Here is a 27681-nt window from a genome sequence, read left to right on the forward strand (position 1 = left end):
CCCCCCTCACGTGACCCATGTTTATGGTGGAAAGAAAAAATTGCCCTTAATTACTCTTCTTCTTCTTCCTCGAGTTCCCTGGTCTTTTCTCTTGTTTGTTGTCCTCTCCAGCGAAGGTGATCATCATCATGACCTTGAACTCCTCAAAGTTGATTGTACCATCGCTGTCGCATGTCAACGCTGCTTACACTCTGACCTTAAACCTCTCAGCTCGCCTAGCCCTCCGTCTCAGATCTCATCTCCTTCGCAACACTACCATCACCACAACCACCATTATCTCTTGTCGCCACTCCATCATCCAATCTCCACCGTCGATCTTCTCCCGGCTATCGTCTATCATCTGATCCCCAAAGATTTCATCTCCCTTCTCCTATTCCTCTCCACCGCCCGTAGAATCCCCAAACGAGTGAAGACTGTCGACACAAGACGCAAGCCCGACAGATGCAAACGCACCGCCTCTGGACCTACGTCCTCGCCTTTAGCTGCATAACCGGATTCATTGTTGTTATCCTCAACGTCTTTTAAGACCAAATGGTCTTCTACGTAACTCCGACCGTAGCCCTAGAGAAGAACTTCTCAAACCCTAGCAAGAAAAAGTTCAGGCTCGGTAACTTGGTCCTCGAGGGGAGCGTCATCCACCCGGCGTCCTCGCCAGAGATCGAGTTCATCGTCACCAACCTCATCACGGATGACTGAGAAAATCTCATATTTTAAATAATACAATTTATGTATTTAAGCCAAGGATTTTCCTAGAAAATATTATGCTATATTTTGTGACTGAAGGATTTATGAAATTAACATCCGTATTCCTAAATTCTGTAGCAGATTTCATGCTAAGTTCATGTTTTACGATCAAGTAAATTCGATCAATAAATTCTCACCGTACTTTAAGGCAGAAGAATTTTTAGTACATATGTAGTTTGAGAATCTTAATTCCAAGAATCTCCAAGCACAGCATGATGTTAGCAACGTATAAAAAAAATGCTCTGACATTTTAAAAGAAGAGAAAATCCTTAATTTCCAGACAACTAGGTTAAAATCACAAGATAAATACCTATAGTAAAAGGGTACAATGTGAGCTCGGGAGTTGACACCGTCAGAAACAATGTCATTCCCAGGATATAATGCATAAATCTAAATTTATAATTTGTTCAGTGTAGAATTAATTTCAAGACTTGAAACAGTTCAAAATATTACGCGAGTAAGAATTTAATGTAATATCGAAGTAGTCGGGGATTAATATTGAACTGTAAATAAGCAGTAGAAAAGGAACCGTCAGAAACTAGAATTTCTTATCGGCTAAGTACTTCCTTACAGTCAGTATAATTTTATCTGATTCAAGGGAAACTTAAGAGATGAGACAAGAGTACAGTGGGTAGGTTAGGATTTGGTAGGATGACATATGTGATTTGATGGGGGTAAGTGAAGAAAAATCATGACATATGTGATTTGATGGGAGTTAGTGAATAGAAATCATGACATATGTGATTTGATGAGGGTAAGTGAAGAGTAATCATGATAAAAAATTTTCTCCCCTTCCCTTCACTTGGCCGGCCATGCTTAGGGAGTTTTTAACAAAAATTTTGGTTAGTTGAGTGTGGTAGAACACTTCATGACGAGATGAGTCAAGTCAACTATTTGACAATAAAGCTTACCTCACTTCTCCCTTGAAGCATCCAAACCGGCCAAGCTTAGGGTGTTTTAAGCAAAGTTTTGATTAATTAAGTTGGACACAAAGGCTTGATTAAAAGCTAAGAGGGGATTGAGCAAAGGGCAGTAAATACTGGATCATTGGTGTAAGCAACCTTTTCCTCTCATTTGCTCATTCTTCTCTCATTTTCCTACACGCAAAAACCGGCCCTAACTCTCCCTCTTATGTTCTCTCTTTAATTTTTCTTCCACTCCCTTAAATACAAATACTAGCTTAAGATCAAGAAGGAGGATCAAAGTGTTCTAGGAGGAGTTTAACCAATGATTTTCTTTCCTTAAGGTATGAACTCTAAAACCTTTCTCTTTATTTTCCTTTCTAGCAAAGTTTAAGTTTGAGAATCCATTTATGTAATTTGTGATTCTCAAAGAAATAAGTTGTAATAAGGGTGTGTGAGTTTTAAGTTGGTTTTGTGAGTTTTGAGGTTAGTTTGATTAAGCATTATGTAGTATGTTTATACTTGGTTAAAGTTTGCTTATTTTAGGTTGGAGGAAAATTTTTTCGGTTACTTTGAACGTGAAAATGAGGACCCTAGAGCGAGATTTTTCAGTATTTTAAAACTTGAACTTATGGTTCTCGATGTTTTGAACGTTTTTTTGTGACTGTGACAAAACTTAAGTTTAACTCTCAACGCAAGTTTTAAGCCATTTTGCAAAAATGGGACAGGCTGTCCAACACAGTTTCAGGAAAAAAAGACTGTAGCCACTGTTTTCAGCCAAACGAGGCCTTTAGATGTTGAATTTCAGTTTTCTCCAAAAATGACAATTTTAGATCTCGACGAGATGAAGAATTTTTGTGAAGAACAGATTTTCAAAATCTGAACCTAAATGTAGTAAAACGCAGATTTTAGAAACTACACAGTTTTAACTAAACAAAACTAACACAATGTTGGTTTTAACAAAAGGTTATCAAAGAACCCGAAATATGATTTCAGTAAAATACTATGGTTGTAGACCTTGCTTGAATGAGGAATAGCCGTGAAGAAAGATTTCGAAAAAAGGGCTTCTACAACATAGTTTCACGGTGGTTTACAAATTAACTGTAAAATGACTTGTGGAATAGTTTCAAAAGTCAGTAGTCGAAAAGAGATTTTATAATGGGATTTTAGTGCTTGTAACTAAATAAGTGAGTAATCGGTTTTATAAAAAAATCAAATGATAGTTTCTTTTAAAAGCTTAATAGTTTTGGAGCAAAACATCCCAATGGGCACTTGCGAGCTAAATATGTTAGCCCCCTAGAATTTTAAAGTTAGATGCGGGTCCAATGCCCGTATTAGTTCAACAACCCCGTTTGAGTTTAAATTTCAACGGCCGAAGAGTTAGAATGCCGTGAATAAGTTTCTAGGCCGAATTGGGCCTTAATATCATAATAAGTCCAATGAGAAAAATTATGGAGAATAAGTTTCTAGATTGGGTAAATGATTTTCAATCTAGACATAAGTATGTTAAGGGCAATTAAGAAAAATAAGATTTTGAGGATTTAATTAATTGATCCTTATAGTAAATTATCCTTCAGTAAAGGAAAGGAATACATGCCTTAAGTAAAGGGCTAGATTTCCTTCAGAAGTTGCTAAAATAGAGCAAACGACAGTTAATCTCACACTCTTAATAGGTGTTCATTTCATAGGTAAGCAAGTAAGAGAATAGGCTGTTTGGCGAAAAGTGAATTCCAGCTCTGTAAATCAGGTAAGTAGGAATCTCACCTACAGTATGAATAGATTTTAAAGAAAAAGTAACACATGTTATATATGCATGTTTATGCTTTAAGTATTGTATGCGATGTTATGTCATGCTGCATACACATAAGCAATGTACATGAATTATATGTGTTTGAGTTAATTTAATGTTATGTATGCTATGCTAGATCATACTGCATACACTTAAGCAGTGCACATGAATTATATGTGTTTGAGTACATTCCATGTTATAGTATGCTATGCTATGTCATATTGCATACACCTTAATAAGTCAAGAGGAACTTATAAGAAGAAACTCAGTTGAGGGCCGTACCAGCCTCCGCAAGGGAGGTAATCAGACTCCGCAAGGGAGATAATCAAACTCCGCAAGGGAGATAAAGGAATAAAAAAAAGGGTCCTCCACAGGGGAGACACTCAGTTCAATTTAAATCACGGTGTCGTTAGGGACCTTGCAAACCCGTACGTCCCGATGATTGCGCGCAAGTGGTATAAGCACTCGGGCCCATCAGTAAGAAAGATAAGATAAGATAATAAGCCTATGATAAGACATCATAATTAAGCATAATCATCTCATGCATATTTATTCATGTGTAGTTACAGTTATTTTGTGAGAGATAGTTCCTACTTGCTGAGCGAAAGCTCAATCAGATATGTTCATGTTGTAGGTAAGAAACCTATCAGCGATTCTTGAAGGGCAATGGTGAGCGGCGAGGGAATGGTGGAGATGGGAATTGATACTGCTCACGCAGTCATTTTCCGCAGTAGTTAAAGTTTTAAAAGATTTTGATAAGTATGTCTATAAACTTGTATTTTTAGAAGTTTGTAGTATAATGCTAAGTTTGTGTAAACTGCCAGAATGTGTGTCGTTATAGTAAGTTTAAAAGGAAAAGAAAGAGAGAATGCTACAGCATTCCTACAACATTTTAAAATAATGTTACAACATTCCTAAAGCATTTTAAAAAGAATGCTACAACATCCCTACAACATTTTAAAAAGATTGCTACAGTATTCCTAAAGCATTTTAAAAAGAATGCTACAACATTCCTACAATATTTTAAAATGTTGCAGCATTCTAAGTAGTATTTAAAAAAAATGTTCCGCAAATTTTAAAAAATCCCAATAAGTACAAGTTAATTTCAGCTACAGTGACGGCCACCTAAGAGGGTCGTCACAGTTGACATCAAGACGCAAGCCCGACAGATGCGAACACGCCGCCTTTGGACCTACGCCATCACCTTTAGCTGCATCGCCGGATTCATTATTGTTATCCTCAACGTCTTCTAAGACCAAATGGTCTTCTACGTAACTCCGACCGTAGCCCTAGAGAAGTACTTCTCAAACCCTAGCAAGAACAAATTCAGGCTCGGCAACTTGGTCCTCGAGGGGAGCGTTGTCCACCCGGCGTCCTCGCCGGAGATCGAGTTCATCGTCACCGACCTCATCACGGATATTCTGGTCAGGTATGATGTCCCGTTGCTAGACTTGTTCAGAGAAGGCCACTCAGTGGTAGTCGAAGGATTTGTGAAGCCAATCATGGATGAGATTCGGAGTGAAGTGATGCCGAAGAATGTTTCTGAGAAGGCGAAGAGCAAAGATTGTTACTTCGTGGCGACCAGGGTTTTGGTGAAGCACGATGAGAAGTATATGCCAATGGAGGTCGTGGCCAGTCGTAGATTGATTGGTAAGATTCAAAGTTTGGATCGTTATGTGTTTTTCTTAAGCGGTTGAGGAATCCGGTTTCTTTCTCTGGCCAAACAGGGATTTGAAACCCATTCTATTGAGGAAAGAGAGAATACGAAACAGGGATTTGAAACCTTCCACACCATTTCTTCTTTCAAATTTTCTTGGTTTCTAAGGAAGCTGAGGAAGAAGAAGGCCCTTAGGGCATTTTTGTCTTTTAATTGAAAAAAGAAGGCGGATGATGCTCACATGCGGAAATTTGTTAAAAATTTGACGAAAAGGATCAGATTGCACCCATTTAAATAGGTTGGGGGGTCGTTTTATACAAAAAAAGTTAGAGACCAAACTGTCACTTACTAAAGAGGTTAGGGACCATTTGTGCAAATTATCCAAAAAAAAAAGAAGAGCCAAAAACCCACTTCTTTCGTGTTGCCACGTGGCGGCATGAGAGAAAAGAGTCTTTTCGCTCTCTCTTAGTCTTTTTTATTTTTATCTAATATAATCAACAATATATAAAAGAGTCAAAATTCTTTTTTATGAGGTTGCATGTAGTAGCCCCTCCACTTATTTCTTTTTTCTTTATTTTTATTTTTATTTTTTGAATTTTTTTTACATTTTAATTTGTGTGTGTGTGTTTTTTTTAAATATATTATTTTTTACTTTACTCTTATGACAGTAACTCTTTTTTGCGTGTGTTTCTATTTATTTTTAGTTGGTTAAAATAATTTTCTTTAAATGTGTCCATACTTAATTTTTTTTTTACCAATTGTTATCTTTACACATATTTCTTTTTAAAATAAATATAAAAAACCTTAAATGGTTTTATAAATGAATTTCTCATTATTTAGTAAGCAATAAACTCTTTAGGTTGTCTCCAACACGGTAATACGTGAAAAACAGTTGAAAAATTTATTACGAATTCTCCATATTGAATATAATAGGTGGGGATTTTCTTTTAAAGGGGAAAAAAAGAAGAAATGGTTGGGATTTTCTGATTTTTGTTCTTCTTTTTCATGGATTTATGAAGAAAAGCAAAAATGAAAAAAGTTTGTTTTAATAAGATATCCATTGTATAGATAGACTGCAGATCATGAGATGAAATCAATTAAAGGGTTTAAAGAGGAAATAGGAGTAATGTGAGATGTACGTTACTCTTGTTTGGATGCTACCTAGATTGTGTTTGGTGATATTCGTGTACTTGTACAACCAAATTTAAGAAGAGATGGTAATAAGAAATTTAAGGAGAGAATTAAGGTAGATGAATGTTGTCTTGTGGTCATCATCATCTTAAAATTTTTAAGAAACACATTACTATTATTATTTGTAAATTGTTATTCTAAATTTCTAATTTCGCATGTACAATTATAGTATTCATTAACATTAAAATCAGCCATGGATTACAACTATTCAAGTATAATCTCCAAACATAAAAACAAAAAGGAAACACAAACATTAGGAACTTGATATATGGCAGAAATTATCCTTTTTTTACTATCGATAGAAACTGCTTGTTTAACTATTAGATTAAGATTTTAACGGTCTGATCTATGAGTGTATATATAAGATTTTTTATCTTTCCTGGTTTTGATCTTCCATTTCTATGCAATTGATTTTAGTAGCGAATTTATTATTTTGCCCAAGTAATTTAATTCAACTTGGTATATAGGTCAGTCAAGCAAGTTAATCAATTCAACAGTTTTCAAGCAAAATAAATAATATCATACATATGACTAAATCAATATCATACATATGACTTATGGACAACTCCTAAGTATCATAACCGAGAAATGTGTTATCTCTAGCTATATTTAACACTACTGAATTTTTAACTAGACTAGATAGAGTTTGATTTATAAGACAATGTCAATTTTTTTTTTTTTAATACAAGATCATTATATTTTCTATCCTAATTAATAGAGTTGAAAGTTAATATGTGAATTTGTGATTAGTTGAAAAAATATAATAATGGTCGCTGGTGATATATACAACGTTTGTGCATAAAAAAAATGCATGAATTGTTGAAAATAAAATTCTCAAGTATTTAGTGGAACTATAGCCAATACAATGAAAGTCCTTGAAGCTTGACGTATAATGCAATGTCATGCAAGGGCCATGGGGAGATTTTGTTTCAATTGCCTACAAAAGTATTTGTACTTTCATTCCAAGATTAAAAAAAGAATGAATACAAAATAATTTGACAAAATGTGTTGATAAAATTTAGAGAAAATTGTTGAGTTTAATTTTAGAGTGCATGAGTCTAGATTCTTATTATTTATTTTTTATTAATACCTTTTCTACTAATATAGTTATTTGACTAAAAAAGATATTAATTATGAATAAAAGATAAAAATTCATACTCAAGTATTTATTCCCTTTCCCTCAAAATTTACTTTTCTCAAAATGAAAACTTATTGGAACTAAGTTCAAGCTTTTTCAAGCAAAAAAAAAAAAAACCAAAAAAACCAAAAAAACCAAAAAAAAAAAACAAAGAAGTACCTTCAAGCTTTAAGAGAACTTATTTTTGGTGAAAACTTTGAGAAAACTTTCGGCATTACTTTTCAATGACAACTATTTGAATGAAAATTTTGTCCAATTCTTATTGTTCCAATCGTTTTCTTTTGTCCCTTTTCAATATGGAGGTTCAAGGCAGAAAATGACCTTTGAATATCAAACACTTTGATATTCTTTGGATTAGGATACAAGGTTTATAAAGGTTGGGTTTTTGTACTATTCTTTTTGGATTAAATATCAAACACTTGGCATTTGGGTTTGGTAGAGCTTACTTTTAATGGGTCCAAAATAGTTAGTGAATATATGTATATATATATATATGTGTGTGTGTGTGTGATAAAAATAGTTAGGGAATTCAATCCATGAAACTTTTGAGATTCGATGCTGGATTTTTAACACTTTTTTAAGTTTTTGGGAAGCACTATATCTATGAGTTACAAATACCATTAATAAATAAATCATATACTTTTAAGTTTAGTCAAGCTTAGTTAATAAGTCATTAATTTACTTTTATTATGATCAGCAAGTAAATTAATGGTTTAACCGTTCTTAAAGTAATTTACTAATTATTTAACAACTTGTTCACTAATTATTTAATAAATAAATATGCAACTTTTTATTTTTCTTAATAATTAACCAAGTAACTAATCTAACTAAAAAAATAAACAACTAATTCCTTTCAAAAGAATAAACAAGCAAATATTATAATTCTAAAAATAGTAATTAACATATATTTTTAAAAGAAGAAGTCTATGGTAGGATGAGTCAAATCACCCTACTAGTAGGGTGAATTTATTCACAGCTTGTATAAAAAATGAACGGCTCAAAATGACTGGTAGCATAGAAGCTAAAATAGGACCATACCATCAGAAAGATCTTGGCAAACTAAGTTTGTTGACATGTCATGCAACCTCCATCTTGGCGGGAAACCGTCACAATCACCGGCAAAATATCAAAAAATAACTTAATTTCAATTCATCGTAAGTTCGTTGTCCGACCTCCGATCGAGGTGATTCTGGTTCCTATGTACTTAGCACAACGAGACGAACAAAACCCATCCAATGTCACATGTCGATTCTTGTTGAAACACGGTTGCCCAAGCTTTGTAATTCAATCGTTGTGGGCGAGAATGAGCCCGCCATCTTCAACAACCATATGATGTGTAGTTGCTATCAAAATGCTCAGAAGATCATGGGAAACAAAAGCCCTCCATTAATTTTACGGTTCCACTATCAGAAAATTGAAATCCAAGTCGTCGATTTTTTTTTTCAGACACTTCAAGTCCAATCTACTACTTAAGAGGCCAAATTGGTCAAAATTGATAACACTATTAGACTCAGAAAGGTCGAATTAGGAAGGGTAGGTCCAAGCTTCATTGTCAAATTAACCTTCATTGACCATCGCCACCACTTGTCGCCATTGTTGGACGATGGTCGTTGTGGTGTCGACGGATGACGTTGGCATATGGTGGAGGTCGGCATCACACGTGTCGGCGGTGAGGTTGTTTTATTATTACTTTTTGTGAATTTGAGTTAAAATTTCGTGTGAACGAGATCACGTACACCCTAACTCAATTTAAATATCATATCTCACCCTATAGGTAGGGTGAGTTGGCTCACCCTACCATAGACACGCCTTTTTAAAAAAGAAAAGAAATGGTTGGAGGAGATGTAGCAGCAACATTGTAGGGGAAGAACTCGCCTCCACCATGACACGAGGAAAACTCAGCAACCGTGGCCTTTGCATGAAGCAATCTCATGGTTGTAGGCGAGATCTCTGGGAGACATGGTGATGCCATTGAGATGAGGTTGAATCCATTATGGCAACATGGAGATGCGAGAAGAGAGTGGCATAGAATTGGCGACGCCACGTAGAGTATGGATCTCCATAGCGGTGTTGTGGAGGAAAGAGGTGGATCAAGAGGGGACATCATATAGAAAAGGGAGATCCAGTGACAAAGCACAACAACAAACGATGGGAGGAAAACCAAGGGAGTAAAGAGATGAGAGAGCAAGATATGAAACTCTAGATATTTTTATCCTTTTATTCTACTAAAATTGTGATTTATAAACTTTCCTACAAAAATAGTATCTTAGAAGTGGAATTTTGACACAAGTTTTTTCATTTACACAAATGCCAATATCATATACTTTAGGACCATTTTTAAAATGAAATTATTGTGAACTGTATTACAATAATATAGTTGGAATATCGAAACATGTGACTGGTAGTATTATACCAAGATATCATTGTCTACATGATAAACCACTATAAGAGGTGGATTAATTTTACGAAAATGCTACTGACAAATAAATAATTCACCTACCTTCTAAAGTGATTGTTGTTAGGTAATAATATGGAAAATACAAAGAAGAACAATATACATCAACTTGTTGTAAAAACAATGTATTAAAATTGTTACAACACTAATTCAACCTTCAACCAAATTTGAAAACCAAATTGGCAAGGATGTCGAGGCACGTGAATCACGCTTTCCTTGAAACAAATTCATCCCCTCCGGCGAGTGCGTGAGGTTACGTTAGACGTCCGTCTCTCAGGATACAACAACAACGATGGTAGCACGAAGCACTATCGAAATTGTTCGATGAATTAGAACTTGCACCTTCCTTCTATCACGAAAAACATACTACAAAGACAACAAAAAGACCTAAAAAAACTGAGAGAGAAGATATTGTTTCTGTGTTGTGTCTCTAAATGGCTTATGAGACCTCCTTATATTGGTTGCTATAGGGGGTGCTACAATGCTGGAATAATGGTGAATAAGTCTAAATTTATTCTCAGATTAATGGAGATTCAATTTAGAGGTTACAACCTTTGCAAAACCATATAAACCTACTCTAAAGTATGTCCAAATTTAGAGCCATAAACCCTACACTAATGTTGGTTAATGCTGCAATTTTCTGACTCATAAATCCTTCACTGATGTAGAGTTAAAGCCTGCACAAATGCTGCAGTTTCAGTATCTTTCCAATCTGAATTTATTTAAAAATAAAATTCGGATTTAAGTTGGAAAAAGAAAAAGAAAAATTACAAAATAATGCCCGCGCAGAGTGGGCTTTTCGGTCCGTCAATCGTGTCTGCAGATCACGGGTGCACACATTAGGCCCGTAACCCGCCGGGCCTGTGATTTGCACCTCTATACGCTTGAGAGAGCCTCTCAGGTATACATGCTTACCTAGGCTTCTAAGCGCAATCACTTATATACACCACGAAGGCTTCATTCTTAGCCAATGTGGGATTTTGTAATTTCTAACTAATTTAACCATTCCAAGTGACATACTTAAAGTATGAATTTCTCATTCACTCAATATCCATTTTGAGTGTATGAATATCCGATTTCGATCTCCTCGTGATGGAGAACACAAATCCATCAAAACTCGTCTCAAAATCTAATTGGGCCCCATTCCAATATGGGCCTCAAAATGGGCCTTTAACATAGCTTATTAAGCCATTTTCCAACAATCCCCCACATGAATGAAAATTGACCGATGAGGAAAAAACACAGACTCGACATGGTGATAGAGTTCTACGGTCGATACCTGCATAGGATAGGTAGGTACTAACCCTTGAAATTTCTATTAGGAGAATACATTTACTTTACTGGCTGACCAGTAGACGTGATGTCCTTGAACTGTTCTGTCGTTGTGTAAATGTTAATATACCTCACATAGACATCTTCCTGACACATTTCGGTTCTCATGGTTATTTTCATTTTGGCCATGAACATATACCTGGTTCTATAAGAATTTTTAAAGAATTGAGCCCTCATAATTCTCCTTTGAAGAGGCCCTATTTCTCTATCACATAGGTGATTTCTTAATGAAGAATAACCCGTATTACTCCGCTCAAATTCCTGACACATTTGACGCATAAGAATCATTAAAAACAAATCTTCAACCTCTTCTCGTATGGGTTTCACTATTTTCATCATAGGAATAGGCTGGGGTAACCCCCATAGTGAACTCAGATGATCTATAAAATATAGTTGTCCGATTGAACCTAGATCTTGGGATCTCCAGTTAACTAGGTTGGGTTTTCACTACTTCGACCTGCTTTTTCCATGGGCTTCAATCTCATTCCTCTCGATATTTTCTCAGCTTGATCTCTATTTAGTCCTTTGGTTAGCGGATCCGTAATATTGTCTTTCGACCTTATACAATCAATGGCCATGACTCCCGTTGAGATAAGTTATCCAATGGTATCATGTCGATGACGTATATGTCAAGACTTACCATTGTACATCATATTATATGCTCTATCAATGGCTGATTGGCTATCACTGTGTATGCAAATTACAGGTACATGCTTTGGCCAATCCAGAATGTCCTCCAAGAAATGTCTAAGCCATTCAGCTTCTTTGCCACATTTATCCAAAGCGACAAACTCAGCTTCCATCGTGGACCTGGTTATTACAGTTTGCTTAGAAGATTTCCATGAAATAGCTGCACCACCCAAGGAAAATAGATATCCACTGGTAGCCTTAGAATCCTGTGTATTGGATGTCCAACTTGCATTAGAGTATCATTCTAATACAACAGGTTCTCTTGTGCCAAATCCATTTGACATCATGACAACGTCACATTTCTTATGCCATTATTTTGGTGCTTGTTTCAGACCATATAAAGACTTTATCAATTTGCAGACTTTCTTCTCTTGTCTTGGAGCTACACAACCTTCAGGTTGTTCCATGTAGTTTTTTCTTCCAGATCTCCATTTAGAAAGGCTGTCTTCACATCCATTTGATGAACTTCAAGATTTCGTAGCACAACAATCGCTGGTATCATCCTTGTAGATGTTATTCTCATCACAAGAGAATATGTGTCAAAGTAATTAAAGCCTTATCATTGTCTATATCCTTCTATTACCAATCTGACCTTATACTTGTCAATTGTTCCAATCGTCTTCATTTTCCGTTTGAAAATCTAATAGAACCTAGTAATTTATTTCCTGGCGGAAGGTCTACTAGTTCCCAAGTTTGATTTTACAGGATGGAATCTATCTCACTCTTTATAGCTTCTTTCTATAAAGGACTCTCAGTTGATTTCATAGCTTTTTTATACTTTTGAAGTTCAGCCTCTAGCATGTAGGTTAGAAAATCCGGTCTGAAAGACTTTTCTATTCTTGCCCTTTTGCTTTGTCTAGGCTCTTCCTCTGCTTTCATGATTTCATTGTTTTCAGAGTTTTGACTATTATCTTCTACAATAGTCTTAAAAATTCGTTTTGACGAACTTGGCTCATATTCCTTAGTCTTACATGGAAAAATATGTTCAAAGAATGATACATTCCTATACTCTATTATTGTGTTCTTATATATGTAAGGGTTTTTAGACTCATGCACAAGGAACTGATGTGCACTACTGTTATGAGCATACCTAATGAAGATGCAATCAACCATTTTCGGATCTATCTTCAACTTCTTTGGCATTGGTGCCATTACCTTGGCCAAACACCCCTACACTTTTAAGTATTTGTAGAAAGGTTTCCTTCTTTTCCACAATTCATAGGGGGTCTTATCGATTTTCTTACACGATTGCTTATTTAAAAGGGAATTAGCCGATAAAATGGCTTTTCCCTACAAAAAAAGTTCTGTGACAATCCAGAACTTATTCACATTGCATTCATCATATCCTTTAAGGTACGATTTTTTCATTCAGCAATGCGACTCGATTGGGGAGAATATGGAGGTGTGACTTCATAAATAATTTCATGTTTTGCACAAAACGTACTAAATGATTCGACATATTCACCACCTTAGTCACTTCTTATCATCTTAATCTTTTTATTAAGTTAGTTTTCAACTTCTTGCTTGTAGAGAGTAAATTTTTCTATAGGTTCATCTTTACTTTTTAGCAAATATACATGGCAATACTTTATGCCATCATCCATGAAAGTGATAAAATACTAATTACCACTTCTAGTTTGAACAAACTTTAAGTCACAAACATCACTATGTATTAGATCAAGTGATTCAATGTTCCCTTTAATCATTTGGAATGATGACCTTGTTAGTTTTGCATCTACACAAGTTTCACATTTATGTTTTGAATCAATATGAAATGTGGGTATGTGATCCAAGTTAATTAATCTACGCAATGTATCATAATTAACATGTCCTAGTCTACCATGCTATAAATTAGAAGACCTAAGCATATAAGCGGAAAACTTTTCTTTTTTATTAACTTTCTTGGGTTTTACAGCTATGGAATTCTTTTTCCACATGTCATTTTTTTTACATAACCCCTCCCCACATACATTCCTATCTTAGAAAAAACTATTTTATCGGCTTCAAACACCATCTTGAAGCCGTGCATGCTAAGCATTGTCCCGGATAAGAGATTCTTCCGGATGTCGGGCACATATAGCACATTGTGGAGCTTCACTTCCTTGCCCAAGGTCATCTTCAAGAACACCATTCCTTGGCCCTTGATCTCAAAAGTTGCGGAGTTGCCCATGAAAAGCTTATCTCCAGTTTCTAACGGAACTATATCAGCAAACTCGGCCCGGTCACAGTAAATGTGTCTTGTAGCCCTAATATCGAGCCACCACTCATTTGGGTTGAAGTCGACCAAGTTCACTTCAGACATCGCAGCAGACAAGCTGATGTCAGACACGTCTTTGGAAATGGTGTCCACTGCATTGGCTTCCTTATTCTTATTTCGCTTCGGCAGCCTGCAATCCGTCGACTTGTGCCTAACCTTGTTGCAATTGAAGCACTTCCCTTGGAATTTCTTCTTGACAATTCCTCCCTTTGGTCCCAACTTGGATCTGGGCTTTTCTTTCTTTTTGGAGCCATCATGCTCCACCACATTAGCCTTAGCAGAGCTTGCAGTTGCATTGGAGAACTTCTTGTTAGACCGCCTATTGTCTTCTTCAATACGAAGCCTTATAACCAATTGCTCAACAGTCATCTCTTTCCTCTTGCGCATCAGATAGCTTTTGAACTCCTTCTAAAAAGGAGTAGCTTATCAACCAGCGCAGCTACCTGAAAGAATTCACTGATAGCCATTCCCTCGGCATGTATCTCGTGAATTATCAATTAGAGCTCTTGAACTTTATTAATAACAGTCTTGGAGTCTCCCATCTTGTAATTCAGGAATTGGCCCACTAAGAACTTCTTAGCACCTGAGTCTTTGGACTTGTATTTCTGGTCCAAGGATTCTTATAATTTCTTAAATGTTTTCTTTGAGTTATACATGTTGTAAAGCCCATCAGCCAAGCCATTCAACACATAGTTCTGATACATTAAGTTAGAATGATTCCATGCATCAACCGCGTGAAATGCTTACGCATCCATTTCATCCAATCTAACAGTAGGATGATCCTCTTTCAAGAATCTTGCAAGATTCAACGTTGTTAAATAAAATAACATCTTTTGTTGCCATGTCTTAAAATTTAGCCCACTGAACTTATCAGGCTTCTAATTATGGTTCACAAGAACTGAGACCGGCAAAGGCCGCGTCGAGGTCAAGCTAGGGGTCGAGACCGAGATAGACATTTGTCCCACAGGTGATGACTCCCGGTGTCATAGTGTTGCTTCCAGTAGGAACAACCACGTTCATGTTATCAACCATTTCTTCAAAACCAAAAATTTCCAAGTTAGTAAGGAAATTGACAAAGATTTCCAAACAAAAAAAATATCTTCTTTTGCAAACGTCGTCCCTTGTATGTGAATATGTTTTAAGATTGTCAGGCAATAATATGAAAAATACAAAGAAGAACAATATATATCAACTTGTTGAAAAAAATGATGTATTAAAATTGCTACAACACTAATTCAACCTTCTGTCAAATTTGAAAACTGAATTGGCAAAGATGTTGAGGCAAGTGAATCACGCTTTCCTTAAAATAGATTTGTCCTCTCCGGCGAGTGCTTGAGGTTACGTTAGACGTCCGTTCCCTAGGATACAACGACAACGATGGCAGTACGAAACACTGTCAAAATTGTCCGGTGAACTAGAACTTGCACCTTCCCTCTATCACCAAAACTGACTACAAAGACATCAAAAAGAACTAAAAAAAATCGAGAGAGAAGAGATTGTGTGTTTTGTTTTGTGTCTCCAAATGGCTGAGGAGACCTCCTTATATAGGATGCTGCAGAGGATGTTATAATGCTAGATTAATAATGAATAAATCTGAATTTACTCTGAGATTAATGGAGATTCAATTTAGACGTTACGACCCTGCAAAACCATACGAACCTGCTCCAAAGTATGTCCAAATTTAGAGCCATAAACCCTACACTAATGCTGGTTAATGTTGCAGTTTTCTGTGCCTTAAACCCTACACTAATGCAGAGTTAAAACATGTACAAATGCTGCAGTTTCAGTTTCTTACCAATATGAATTTATTTAAAAATAAATTTCAGCTTTAAGTTGGAAAAATAAAAAGAAAAATTGCAGAATAAGGCCCGCACTGAGTGGGCTTTTCGGTCCTTCATTCATGTCTGTAGGTCGTGAGTGCACATTTTGGGCCCTTAACCAGCCGGGTCCGTGATTTTCACCCCTTGCGTGTACGAGAGCCTCTCAGGTATATATGTTTACCTAGACTTTAAAGTGTAATCACTTATATATACCACCAAGACTTCATTCCTAGCCAATGTGTGATTTTATAATTTCCAACTAATTTAACCATCCCAAGTGACATACTTAAAGTATTAATTTTTCATTCACCCAATATCCATTTTGAGTGTGTGAATATCTGATTTCGATTTTCTCGTAATGGAGAACACAAATCCATCGAGACCCGTCTCAAAATCCAATTGGGTCTCATTCCAATATAGGCATCAAAATGGGCCTTTAACATGGCTTACTAAGCCATTTTCCAACAATTGTCATCCTAAAATTCCTTTTCCTCTTGCTAGCAAGTTTGCTTTTCCAAAACAAATAATGTTGAATCATAAACGTAATTCAACTGAATATTATATTGTATTGCCTATTTTGTACACTAATTTTAGTGGAGGATTGACTTTCTTCACATAAATAATTAAATAAATGACTGGCTCCTAAATGTTATTCATTTAAAAAGAATTATTTACCAAATGAGTATACCATGTAAATGACTCATGAGTCATTTACCATGTAAATAAATAACTTACCACGTAAATGAACCATCTACCAGGTTAATGAGTAATTTACCAGTCATTTACCACGTAAATAATGGAGCTCAGTTGCTCTTGGATGGTCGGAATGTTACAGAGAACTCGAACACCAAATCGACGTTCTCCTTATCAACCTTTTGTCTTCACTCGCTAGATTTGATGCACGAGTTTCGAGAGATCAAAGTTCCGCAATCTGGCCCCGTTCATTTCACCGATTCGAGTTTAGAATTCGAGTTTTGCTACAGTAAAAAGCTCTCAGAAACAGTCACATCTAACTTTTTTGCTATAGTAAAAAGCTCTCACATAAAGTCACATCTCAACTCGAATTAAAAACTCGAATCAGCGAACTAAACGGGCCCTACATCTTCAAATGCTGGAGTTTGGAAGATAGTTCAACCAGGAGAAAAGTGATTTGCAGAGGAGAGAGAGAGAACTTAGAAGAGATAGAGAAATTTGCAGAGGAGAGAGAATGAACTTGGAACAAATAGAGAGATTTGCAGAGGATAGAGAATGAATGAAAGAGAGAGATAACAGGGGAGAGAGAGGAATCGTTGGGTTTGAGGAGAGAGAAAGCAAGTGGGTTTGATGAGAGAACAAGATCAGAGGAGAAGGTGTTAGATGGAGGAGAGAGGATAATGTGAAATTAGAGTGTGGAATATGAATAGGGATATTATTGGTATTTTATTGTATCTTGAAACAAGGATCTAAATTTTTATGTATTTACTTAACCTACTCTTAATATCTGCTGTTTATTTTAATTACCCTCCATATTTCTGTTATTTTCCTCATTCTCTCCTAATATTATAATCATCCAAAATGTAACAACAATAACATGCAATTCAAAGTAAAAGAAAGTTAGGCCCCGTTTACTTCATTGATTCGAGTTTAGAATTCGAGTTGAGATGTGATTTTATGTGAGAGCTTTTTACTGTAGTAAAAAAGTTAGATGTGATTGTTTGTGAGAGCTTTTTACTGTAGAAAAACTCAAATTCTAAACTCGAATCAACGAAGTGAACAGGCCCTTAATAACTAGTAATATTACAGTCATCCAAAATAAAAAAGTAACAAATAACAATAACAAGCAATCTAAAGCAAAAGGTCATAACTAATAATATTATAGTCATTCAAAGTCTAAATGTAAATAACAAGTTTTTTTTTTCTATTTTAAAAAGTTACAAATTAAATCGGACTGTTAAGAAAATAATCCGGTCCGGCTTTAAACCGTTTTATTAACGGTGTTGACGTGGAACCCAACTGACAGTCTAAAAACTAACTACCCGTTTTGAACCGGCAGCTTGAACCAAACTGTACACATCCCTAGCACGAGGGGAAAATTGAAGAAAAACGACAACAAATATTTAAACCAGATAAACAAAATAAAAACGACAGCTACGAAGAAATAACATCGCTTACAAACATTAGTTAGTGTAGAAACGACAAACAACATAATTGGGGAAAAAACATGAAAGTGGTTAAGTGGCTGCTCTCCAATAACAACAGTACCCAAAACGTCGACAAATAAAAAAAAAACGACAACAATTTTCAAATTAAGAAATATTAAGGGTTTAAACTAGAGTGATTAAATTTGATTTTAAAATTAGAATTATGATTTATAATTTTAGGTTTAAATTATGATTCTAAAACTACAACTAAAATCAGGAGTTTAAACCACTTAAAATTAAGATAAATAATTTTAAAATCAAGAGTAATTCATAATTTAAACATTACATCACGATTTAAATTTTAAATCAAAACTATCAAAACTAAATAATAAATCTAACTGAGTCAAATTAAAATTACTTTTATTTTTATAAATAAATATTAATTTAAATTAAAATCATAATTCTGAATTTATATCTCTTATACCGAATAAAATCTAAGAATCCACAATTATTCTGACAATGACAACAAGGAAAACCGCAAAAAACAGAAAACCACGTCGGTGAAGAATATAACAATGGTATGCCGTATGCATTATCCACTGGTGGCAAATTCGTCATTTTGAAATCTTTTTCTTTTTAAGTTTTTTTTTCAAAAGTAATTTTATATATTGTTCTCCACCACTCACCTTCACTTGTAAAACCCTAACCCTTATTCTCTCTCGCCCCTGAGAAAAAAGCCCTAAAATTTTCGATCAAATCAGATTTTACACCAATTACTTTCTCGGGAAAAAAGCAAAGAAAATTCTGAAATTGGAACACTATGGGTTCGAAATCCAAGGGCGATAATCCACACTCAGGCGACGGTGCTAGTCCTGGGTTCGTTTTTTCTGTTTTTATTCGATTTGTTGAAGGAAAAAAAAGAATGGATTTTTTATTTTATTTTATGAAAGTTTATAGCTTTCCGAATCGTTTTGTGCTTTTTTGCATCCTAATTTGATCTTTTTCTTTGAGAAATGCAGGAAGATTTTCATTGGAGGATTAGCGAAAGACACCCATTATGGTTAGTCCAGAGATATGAAAGTTTCCTTTCCTCTCTTTCTCTCTCTCTCTCTATATATATATATATATGTATGTATGTGTGTGTGTCTATATATATATATATATATATATGAATCTCAGTGGCTATATGATTCAGTTGTGGTTAGCTTCTAATTTGAATAACTGATTTAGAAGAGGGTATTTGTACTGTTTTTTTTTTTTTATGTAAAATTATTAGTTATGTAAATTGGTCCAAGTTAATTTTCTTAAATTTTGAGAATTTTTCCCCATAAATTTATTATGAATGGGCCAAATCTGCCAAAAAACTAAAAAGGTCAGCGATTGATTGTCCAAATATAGTTTTTTAAGGATTAAATTGCCGTAACTAATAATGCCAAAAATCATTTTGTTTTTGAGTTAGATTCATAGTAAGCTGGGATGTTTCTTTTTCATTACTAATGTGGCACTTCTTGTTCCGTTTTGTTTTTAATGACTTTAGCTACGTTTAATAAGCACTTTGGAAAATATGGGGAGATAGTGGACTCGGTTATAATGAAAGACCGCTTCACGGGTCAGCCGAGGGGTTTCGGTTTTATCACTTATGCTGATCCTTCAGTTGTTGACATGGTTATTGAGGACACCCATGTGATTAATGGGAAACAGGTAACAAAATTGTATTTATGTGTTATTTTGTGCATGTTTTGATGGTGTTATAGTTATCCCACTGGTGTTTAAAAGTATAAGCCAAGGTTTAATTGGAAGTTTGATTACTGACATCGGAGCAGGTTGAGATAAAAAGGACCATACCGAAAGGCCAGGGTCATACTAAGGATTTCAAAACCAAGAAGATATTTGTTGGTGGGATTCCATCAACAGTTACTGAAGGTAGGGAGTTTTTATGTTTTACTTCTCTGTTTTCTATGTACGTTGTTTTCTATGTACAGTAGAGCTTGCTTGTGGTGAAAGTCTTAAGTGAAGTATGTTCTCTGTCGGGTCTCTATTTTCTTACTAGTTACCTTTTTGAGTTGCCAGATGAGTTGAAAAGTTTCTTCTCGGAGTATGGGAAAGTTGTGGAACATCAAATCATTCATGATCACGAGACCAATCGCTCGCGAGGCTTTGGATTTGTAATTTTTGAGAGTGAGGAAGTTGTAGATGAATTGTTATCCAAGGGAAATATGGTTGATATAGCTGGTACCCAGGTGAGCTTGTTTAAATGGCATCCAAAGAAACCGGCATGTACACAGAGTTCTCCTCAATGTGGAGTGTGCATTATTATTGCATTCTCCAATTTTATTTATACCATTCCCAGAAAGAAAAGTATTTTATTTTTAATTTCTTTATATTTCATCAAAGAGACCACTTTTGGTGATTTGATTCTAATTTTAGGTCGAGGTGGTTTCAGGTATAGACAATCACGGGAAAGGGCGACGACCATAGTTCTATTGCAGCAGAATTTAGGTTAACTAAGTTGCTTTGTTGTAGGTGGAGATCAAGAAAGCTGAACCAAAGAAAGCCTCAAATCCACCACCTGCTCCTGCATATGGTGGCATTTCTAGGGCTCGTTCTTTCAGTGATGGATACGGTGGATTTGACAGTCCTTATGGTGGTTTTGATGGGGGCTACGGCCCCGGTCCCTATAGGACTCCTGGGGGTGCTCTTGGCAGCAGGCTTGGTAGTGGATATGGTTATGGTAGTGGTAGTGGCGAGTTTGGTGGGGGATATGGAAGCTTTGACGGCAGTAGCTTAGGTGGCTTCCGAGGTGAATCTTCCTTTGGTTACACTAGTCGATTTGGACCCTATGGTGGTGGTTTTGGCGGGGGTGGTTATGGTGCAAGCAGTTTAGGTGGATATGGTCGTGGTGGGGAAGGCTATGGAGGATATGGCAGTTCAGGCTATGGTGGTGGTAGTGGATACGACTCTGGTCCAGGTGCTAGTTATGGTGGAGCGAGTGGCCTTTATGGAAGGGGAGGCTATAGTGGCAGTAGTCGTTACCACCCTTATGCAAGGTAGAAATGAAAGGCACTAGTCAGTATCGTCCCTATGCGCGCTAGTATGAAGCCATTTTTATGCAGTTGCTTAAGCTTTTGCCTATAGAAGTTTGTCACAGGTTCCTCTAGTTTTGTTTATTGAGCATCGATAGGTACTTCCTCACTGCCGCTAGAGGCTTCCTATTGTATGGCTTAGACAAGCTTTAAACGATCAGAAGAGCTTTCTCATTAGACTTTATGTTCTATTGTATGGTTTAGACAAACTAGATTGTTTCAAGCTAGTCTTTGGTGTGCTTATTCTAGTTTAATTAATATAGTGTATTGCGTATTATAGTCGGCTTATTGCAGCGCCTGTTACGATCTGCTTTAGTTCGTTCTAGAATATTAATCTTTTTTGTTTAGCATGTCATTTTTGCCTTGGCATTCAGGTCATGAGATGGTTTAGTTTGATTTTTGATTTATTTAGTTTTTTGCAACTGAGATGTAAATCTGTGCTACTTAAGTTAACCTGGGATAAGATAAGACTGTTAAGTTGTTTAGTGTGCTTCTAAGGCCGTTTTAGATCTTCTCGATTTTCTTTTTTGTCAGGAAACTGGTGAATGGGAAGCTATTTGTATGCTTCTATTTTTTGAGAAGTTGTGTGGTTATCTTCCTGGGGTCTAGAGCTAGGTAGGGGTTGTTCTTTTGCATTTTTGAGTTAGGATGACTTGAGTGATGATCTTGAGTTGAGTTTGAGTTATAATTTGAGTTGAAGTTGTAACTTGAGTTTGTGTTTGGATGTGCACATTTAAGTTATGATTTGAATTGAGAATCTTTTTGAGTCTGTGTTTCGGTAGGTCAAAACTTAAATTTGTATTTAGATAGTATTTTAATAAAAATTCAATGGTGATGAAAAATTTTAATAGGGTATATAGGTGGGGTTTTATTTATCTTTTTGTTGTGAATGCATAGAAAAAAAATCATCTCAATCAGAATTAAAACGAAAAAGTTATGACATTTTTAATAATAGAAAAAATACTGTTCATCAACTTGAGTTCGAGTTTATGAACTCGAGTTAAAGGGAAAATTTAAACTCGAGTTCAAGTTTGAATTCAAACTCGAGTTCAAACTCAAATTTTACAAAAGAACATGAATTTGAATAAAATTGTAACTCGAGTTTAAATTTTTTTCTGAGTTTCGTTATAAAAGAACAACTCTTTAATCTTATGGTCATTTCCCAACCGGAGTACTTCTGTTTTAGGTTTAGGAGAATTATGTGGTTGGTACCAAAAATATCAGTGTTGCAGAATTTTGGGCCGTCGGGACGTGTACAAATAAAAATACGTATGTAAATTGAACGGGACTTAATGAAAAGCCGACGATCTAGAATTGCATCTCAATACAAATATGGCATTTTCTTTTACATCCTACCAAAGAATACTCTTATTAAGGTAAGTACATAATTGATTGGTTGCATTTGTTGGTCATAATGTTCATGTTGGTGGTGTTAAGTGGCTGTTCAAGTTGATGGAATGCTAACTTCTGGCATTTCAGAAAGGTTTAATGGGAATTCCCAGTTTTATCTTCTATTCTTCTATTTGTCTGTAATGCAATGGGATTTTGCAAATTAAAAAAAAAAAGAAAAAGAAAAAAGAGGGGAAAAAGAAAAAGAGAAAAGACAAGATTGTAAATATATTATTTCAATTTGTCTCTCTCTTGTGGGCAATTACGTATAAATGTCCTCCCAAACGAATGAATCAATGTAATTACAGTTCTGCTTTTGCTATTGTTGCAAATTTTTGCTTCTGGTTTACGAATTTTCTTCTGTTAGTTTTATTTTTTTTATTTTTTTATTTATTAGGCACTGATCTCTTTGTGGTCAGCCTCTTATTGGAACAAGATACGAAAGTGAATAGAGCTCACTAAAATGGCAATATAGCTGCATCCTTAAAAAAAAATAAATAAATAAATAAATAAATAAAGAAAAGTTTTAAAGCATTTTGGAGGGTAGACTCATCTTTGCTAATACATATCTTGCAATTTAGTTGTAAAAGATCCAATATTATTCTCTAAGTTGCAATTACTATGAAATCCCTCTCACTATATATAATATTGTTTATGTTATATAAAGTTATGAAGGGTCCTTCTATAGTGTTTTTAACATTTGAAATTCGCAAGTTCCAACGACTTTTGTATTTTTTTTTAAAATTTACAGGTTTATTGTAATTTATGTAATTTTAATGTTAAAAGTTTACAAGTTTCAACATAAAATTTGTAAAGTTATTGTATTTCTGGCACTTGTATGAAAATTTTCTCATGGCATCACAAAAGTTCCCAATTTTGAAATATGAACTTTGCGTTATGGATGGAGTATAATGCAATATGGAGTGTGGACTTTAGGTAGTCGGAGGCTTTTTGTTACAAGATATTTTATTACCCAAGTAAAAATTTGTCGAAAAATTTCGTAAAAAATATGACTTAAAACAAAAGAAATCTCTACCCGCTCACCAAACCAACCGCGCCCACGAACCTGCCTACACTATTTGGATGATTCAAAAAGAGGTTTTTCCACTTTATACCGTGTATGTTAAGGTTAATAAAAGGCCATCTTTAAAAATACTTCTTGAAATAGAGTCACATTTTATTTTTATTCTTTAATATTAGCTCATATATTTTTATCTTTTAGATTAAAACTAATTAAGGGGTATGATTTTTTAAAAAGAGATATTTTTAGTAAGTGGGATATTTAAGAAGGTAGAATATGTAATATTCTCTTAAGAAAAAGACTATAAATTCCTAAGAGAAAAAAAAAATCATAGATGAAACTTGATGGTACCAAATTTCATGAATTTAACTATTATTTATTATTATTATTATTATTATTATTATTATTATTATTATTTTGTAAGAACTACTATTAATAGTTGGAGCTACTTGCTAGTTGCTATTGGACGGAGTGTTTTTAATAATTTTCCAAATAGTTAAATTTATGGATAGTCTCTAAACTTTTTTCTCTTTTTACAATTAATTTTTGTAGTCAATTTCTTTTATGAACAGTCCTAAAACTCTAAAAGTGTTCCATAAATAGTCCCTTTGTTAAATTTTAAATGAAAATCTTTAACTTTCTCTCATAAAAGGTCCCTAAACTATTTTTCTCTCTTCAAAAATAATTTCTATGTTAAAAAAAATAATAACCATAATAGAAATTAAAATTACAAATCATTCTCAAAGCATCACAACCCACTAACCCAAATATATATATAATATATTTTTTTCCCTAAGATCTAGAAAAAAAAGTAAAAAACAATCTAGATTTTTCAAATCCCTTCCCACTCAAGATTTTTTTTCTTTCAGATTTGCCAACCCTCTCTTAACCCCGTGCTCGTTGGCCCCTCCCTTTGCCATCTGCTCGTCACCTCCGTTGCTTCCTCTCACTACCCTTGCCGCGCACACGTAACCCATCACCGCCGCTCCTTCCCTCTCCAGCCCCATTTGACTCCAGCGAGGTTTTTGCACTCAAACTCAAGAGGGTTTCACATCTTGGAATGACACTTTTAGATTTAATTTCTTTGAATTTAATTTTTAGTGAAAAAGATGAAGACCTGTATTGCTATTCTTTAGAGATTTTTATTTATTTATTATTTATTTATTTGACATTTTAGTTTTTTAGCTCCTTTTCTGGTTTTATAATTTTTAAGATAATATGTTTTTTTTTTTAAGTTTAGGGATTAAATTTAGTAGAGAGAAGATAGTTTAAGAACTTTTATGAAATAAAATTAACGATTTTCATCTAAAATTTAACAAAGAAACTATTTAGGAAATATTTTTAGAGTTAAAAAACTGTTCATAAAAAAATTAACTAAAGAAAAAAATTCAAGGATTATCTATGTATTTAACTCTTTCCAACAAATAAAAGAAAAAAGAGATATATATTTTTTTCTGAATAAAAGAAAAAAAAATAGTGGAGAAAAAAGAAAAAAGATATTATAATTAATTTAAAATAGTGTGGAGAACCAAAACGACACCGTTTGAGCATCCACCAACATAATACCACTTACAAAGAAGTGAAAACACTGAACTTTGGACTTCGTGCCCTTCTCTCTCATCTTTCTCTCTCTTCGGCGTCGGCGATTTTGCGAACCTCAGGGGCTATCGAACTCAGAGTCATGGGCGGCGAGTTGAGGTACGAGATCTCTCAGAACGCGTACATAAAGCTGGTCCTCCACGCCCTGAAGCACAAAACCTCCGGCGTCAATGGCGTCCTCATCGGCCGTGTTTCCTCCCAAAACGACGGCGTTGTGGAGATCACCGACTCCGTCCCTCTCTTCCACTCCCACCTCGGCCTCCTTCCCCAGCTCGAAATCTCCCTCATCCTGGTACTTCTCCCCAAGAAGATCTAACCTTTTCATACATCTATATATATATATTTATGTATTTGTATTATATCGTATTAGATGTGTATTTCTTTAAAATTCGTGGAAGTACTGGCGAAATTTCTTGCGAAGTAAATAATTTTGGGGGGTTTTTTTTTTCGTATTAATTCATTCCTTACAATTCGTGGAATTACTGGCGATATTTCTTGCGAAATGAATAATTTTGTATTTTCTGGGATTAGTTTTAGTTTCCTTTAATCTAATTTGATGTTTATTTCTTTGTAATTTGTGGGATTAGTGGGGAGATTTCTCTCGAAGTGAATGCATTTTCTGATCTTAATTTTGTTCCCTTTAGTTTAATTTGTCTCCATTGAATTGACCTATGCACAAACGCTCACAAAAATCTTTTCTTTACAAATAATTGAATTAATGTCAACATTTATTGCAAAGTTGATATATTTGTGATTTTTAGGTTAGTTTTAGTTTCGTTTTATTTTAATTTTGCTTCCATTGAGCTTATATAGTTTCCCCACCTTTATCAATTGGAGCCACATTGCAATGGTTCGACAAATATAGGTTGTTAATTGCGAAAATTAAAAGTTTAGAGAAAATTTTCCAAAGGTATAAAATGACAATAGATACTATCTATATAGATAAACACACACACACACACACACACGCACCAATAATTTTATAGTATTTGATGTTTATTTCTTCATAATTAATAATTACTGAAAATATTTCTTGTGACGTGAATGAATTTGTGTTTCTCTGAGCTTAAACTTATTTGTCTTTAAATTTAAGTTGGTTGAAATTGAACTCGTGAATTGGATCAGATAGAGGAGTACTATTCAAGCAAAGGGGATAACATTGTGGGTTATTTTCACGCCAATGAGAGATTCGATGATTATGAGCTTGGTGGTGTGGCTAAGAATATTGGTGATCACATATCTCGTTACTTTCCTCAAGCGGCCATTCTTTTGGTACATTTTGAAGTTGAAATTTCTCTTGATGTGATTTTGGGTCGCTCTTATGGGGTATATCGGTTTAAGTTCAGTTTCTCTTGTTTTCTGCTCTTTACAATTTGTAGTTAGATAACAAAAAGCTCGCAGCTTTGGAAAAGTCCAAGGATCGGAGCCCTGTTTTGCAGGTTAGTGATCAATATTATGATTATTAAAAGCGTTGCTAGATTTGAGTATTGGTTTTAAATTTCATGTGGTTTCTAGTCTAGCTTTCAAAGTTGAAAAGAATATATATTTTTTTTGTGGCCTGATATGACGTCTGACTCGGTGTGAGATTAAGTTTTCTCTTGTGAGTTATTTTCTCTGAGTCAGGAACACGTGAATCAGAAGTGGTGTTGGCGATGTGTATGGATGATATGCATTGTTTTTTGGTGTAATCTTTATGAAAAATGATAAAAAGCCTTAATGAAAATTGGTAAAAAGTATAAGTGGTTCCCAACACTACAACTCGCAAACTATGGATTCCACTCGTATGGATTCCACTCATATGCAAGTGAATCAGATGGTGGGCACTACTGATGCCCAATAGTTGGCTCCATCTTTAAGTCTTTTTTAAGTTTCTTTCCCACACAAATGCCAGTTTGCTGAGATAGATCATAAGGATGTGTATGATATACTAGCGAACTCTTACTATCTATGATTTAGACTCTGAACTTGGGAAAAATGTATTATCATCTGCTTTTTGTCATTTCACGTTCATAATACATTCTTTGAATCTGAAATTTTTCCACATGGCTGTGAAGCTTCGGACATGTTCCTGTGAATTTCTATATTCTCATACACCAACTGCCTGTTATGTGTTTTTCCTTTAAAACCAGATCTACACAAAGGATGCGTCCAGAAACTGGAAGTTAGTTGGATCAGATGCAGGGCATCATCTGACTACTAAGGAGCCATTAGCAAATGTGGTTCTGTTGGATTATATTTCAACTGAAAAATGGAAAGATCTTGTTGATTTTGATGACCACCTTGATGACATTAGCAAGTGAGTATTACATATGCTTCAATCTTCTATTTCCTGTTTTTCGTCTGATATATATATACATTAGCAAATGTGGTTCTGTTGGATTATATTTCAACTGAAAAATGGAAAGATCTTGTTGATTTTGATGACCACCTTGATGACATTAGCAAGTGAGTATTACATATGCTTCAATCTTCTATTTCCTGTTTTTCGTCTGAT

At 34.9% G+C, this 27681-nt stretch overlaps 2 protein-coding genes, 1 long non-coding RNA gene and 1 pseudogene across 3 annotated transcripts in view; all 4 read left to right on the top strand.

Annotated features, from left to right (window-relative positions):
* Positions 1–4101: 4101 nt before the first annotated feature.
* LOC21397986 lies at positions 4102–5132 on the top strand (annotated as a pseudogene).
* A 13648-nt stretch (positions 5133–18780) lies between these two features.
* LOC21397988 (heterogeneous nuclear ribonucleoprotein 1) lies at positions 18781–21528 on the top strand. Its single transcript, XM_010110973.2, has 6 exons — positions 18781–18971; positions 19115–19155; positions 19633–19796; positions 19919–20018; positions 20166–20335; positions 20619–21528. The coding sequence occupies exons 1-6, from the start codon at positions 18916–18918 to the stop codon at positions 21144–21146; spliced, it is 1059 nt and encodes a 352-aa protein (XP_010109275.1). The 5' UTR covers positions 18781–18915; the 3' UTR covers positions 21147–21528.
* A 3665-nt stretch (positions 21529–25193) lies between these two features.
* On the top strand, positions 25194–27487 carry LOC21397989 (ER membrane protein complex subunit 8/9 homolog). Its single transcript, XM_010110974.2, has 4 exons — positions 25194–25479; positions 26313–26459; positions 26567–26626; positions 27317–27487. Exons 1-4 carry the CDS (start codon positions 25270–25272, stop codon positions 27485–27487), a joined length of 588 nt encoding a protein of 195 aa, XP_010109276.1. The 5' UTR covers positions 25194–25269.
* Positions 27488–27552: 65 nt separating this feature from the next.
* The window catches only part of LOC112094063, a 2383-nt gene continuing 2254 nt past the window's right edge, over positions 27553–27681 (top strand). The window contains exon 1 of the long non-coding RNA XR_002903335.1: positions 27553–27632. This is a non-coding gene — a long non-coding RNA (uncharacterized LOC112094063). The remainder of the gene's footprint in view (positions 27633–27681) is intronic.

Source organism: Morus notabilis, unplaced genomic scaffold (genome assembly GCF_000414095.1).
Source record: "Morus notabilis unplaced genomic scaffold, ASM41409v2 Scaffold1199, whole genome shotgun sequence".
Lineage (NCBI taxonomy): Eukaryota > Viridiplantae > Streptophyta > Magnoliopsida > Rosales > Moraceae > Morus > Morus notabilis.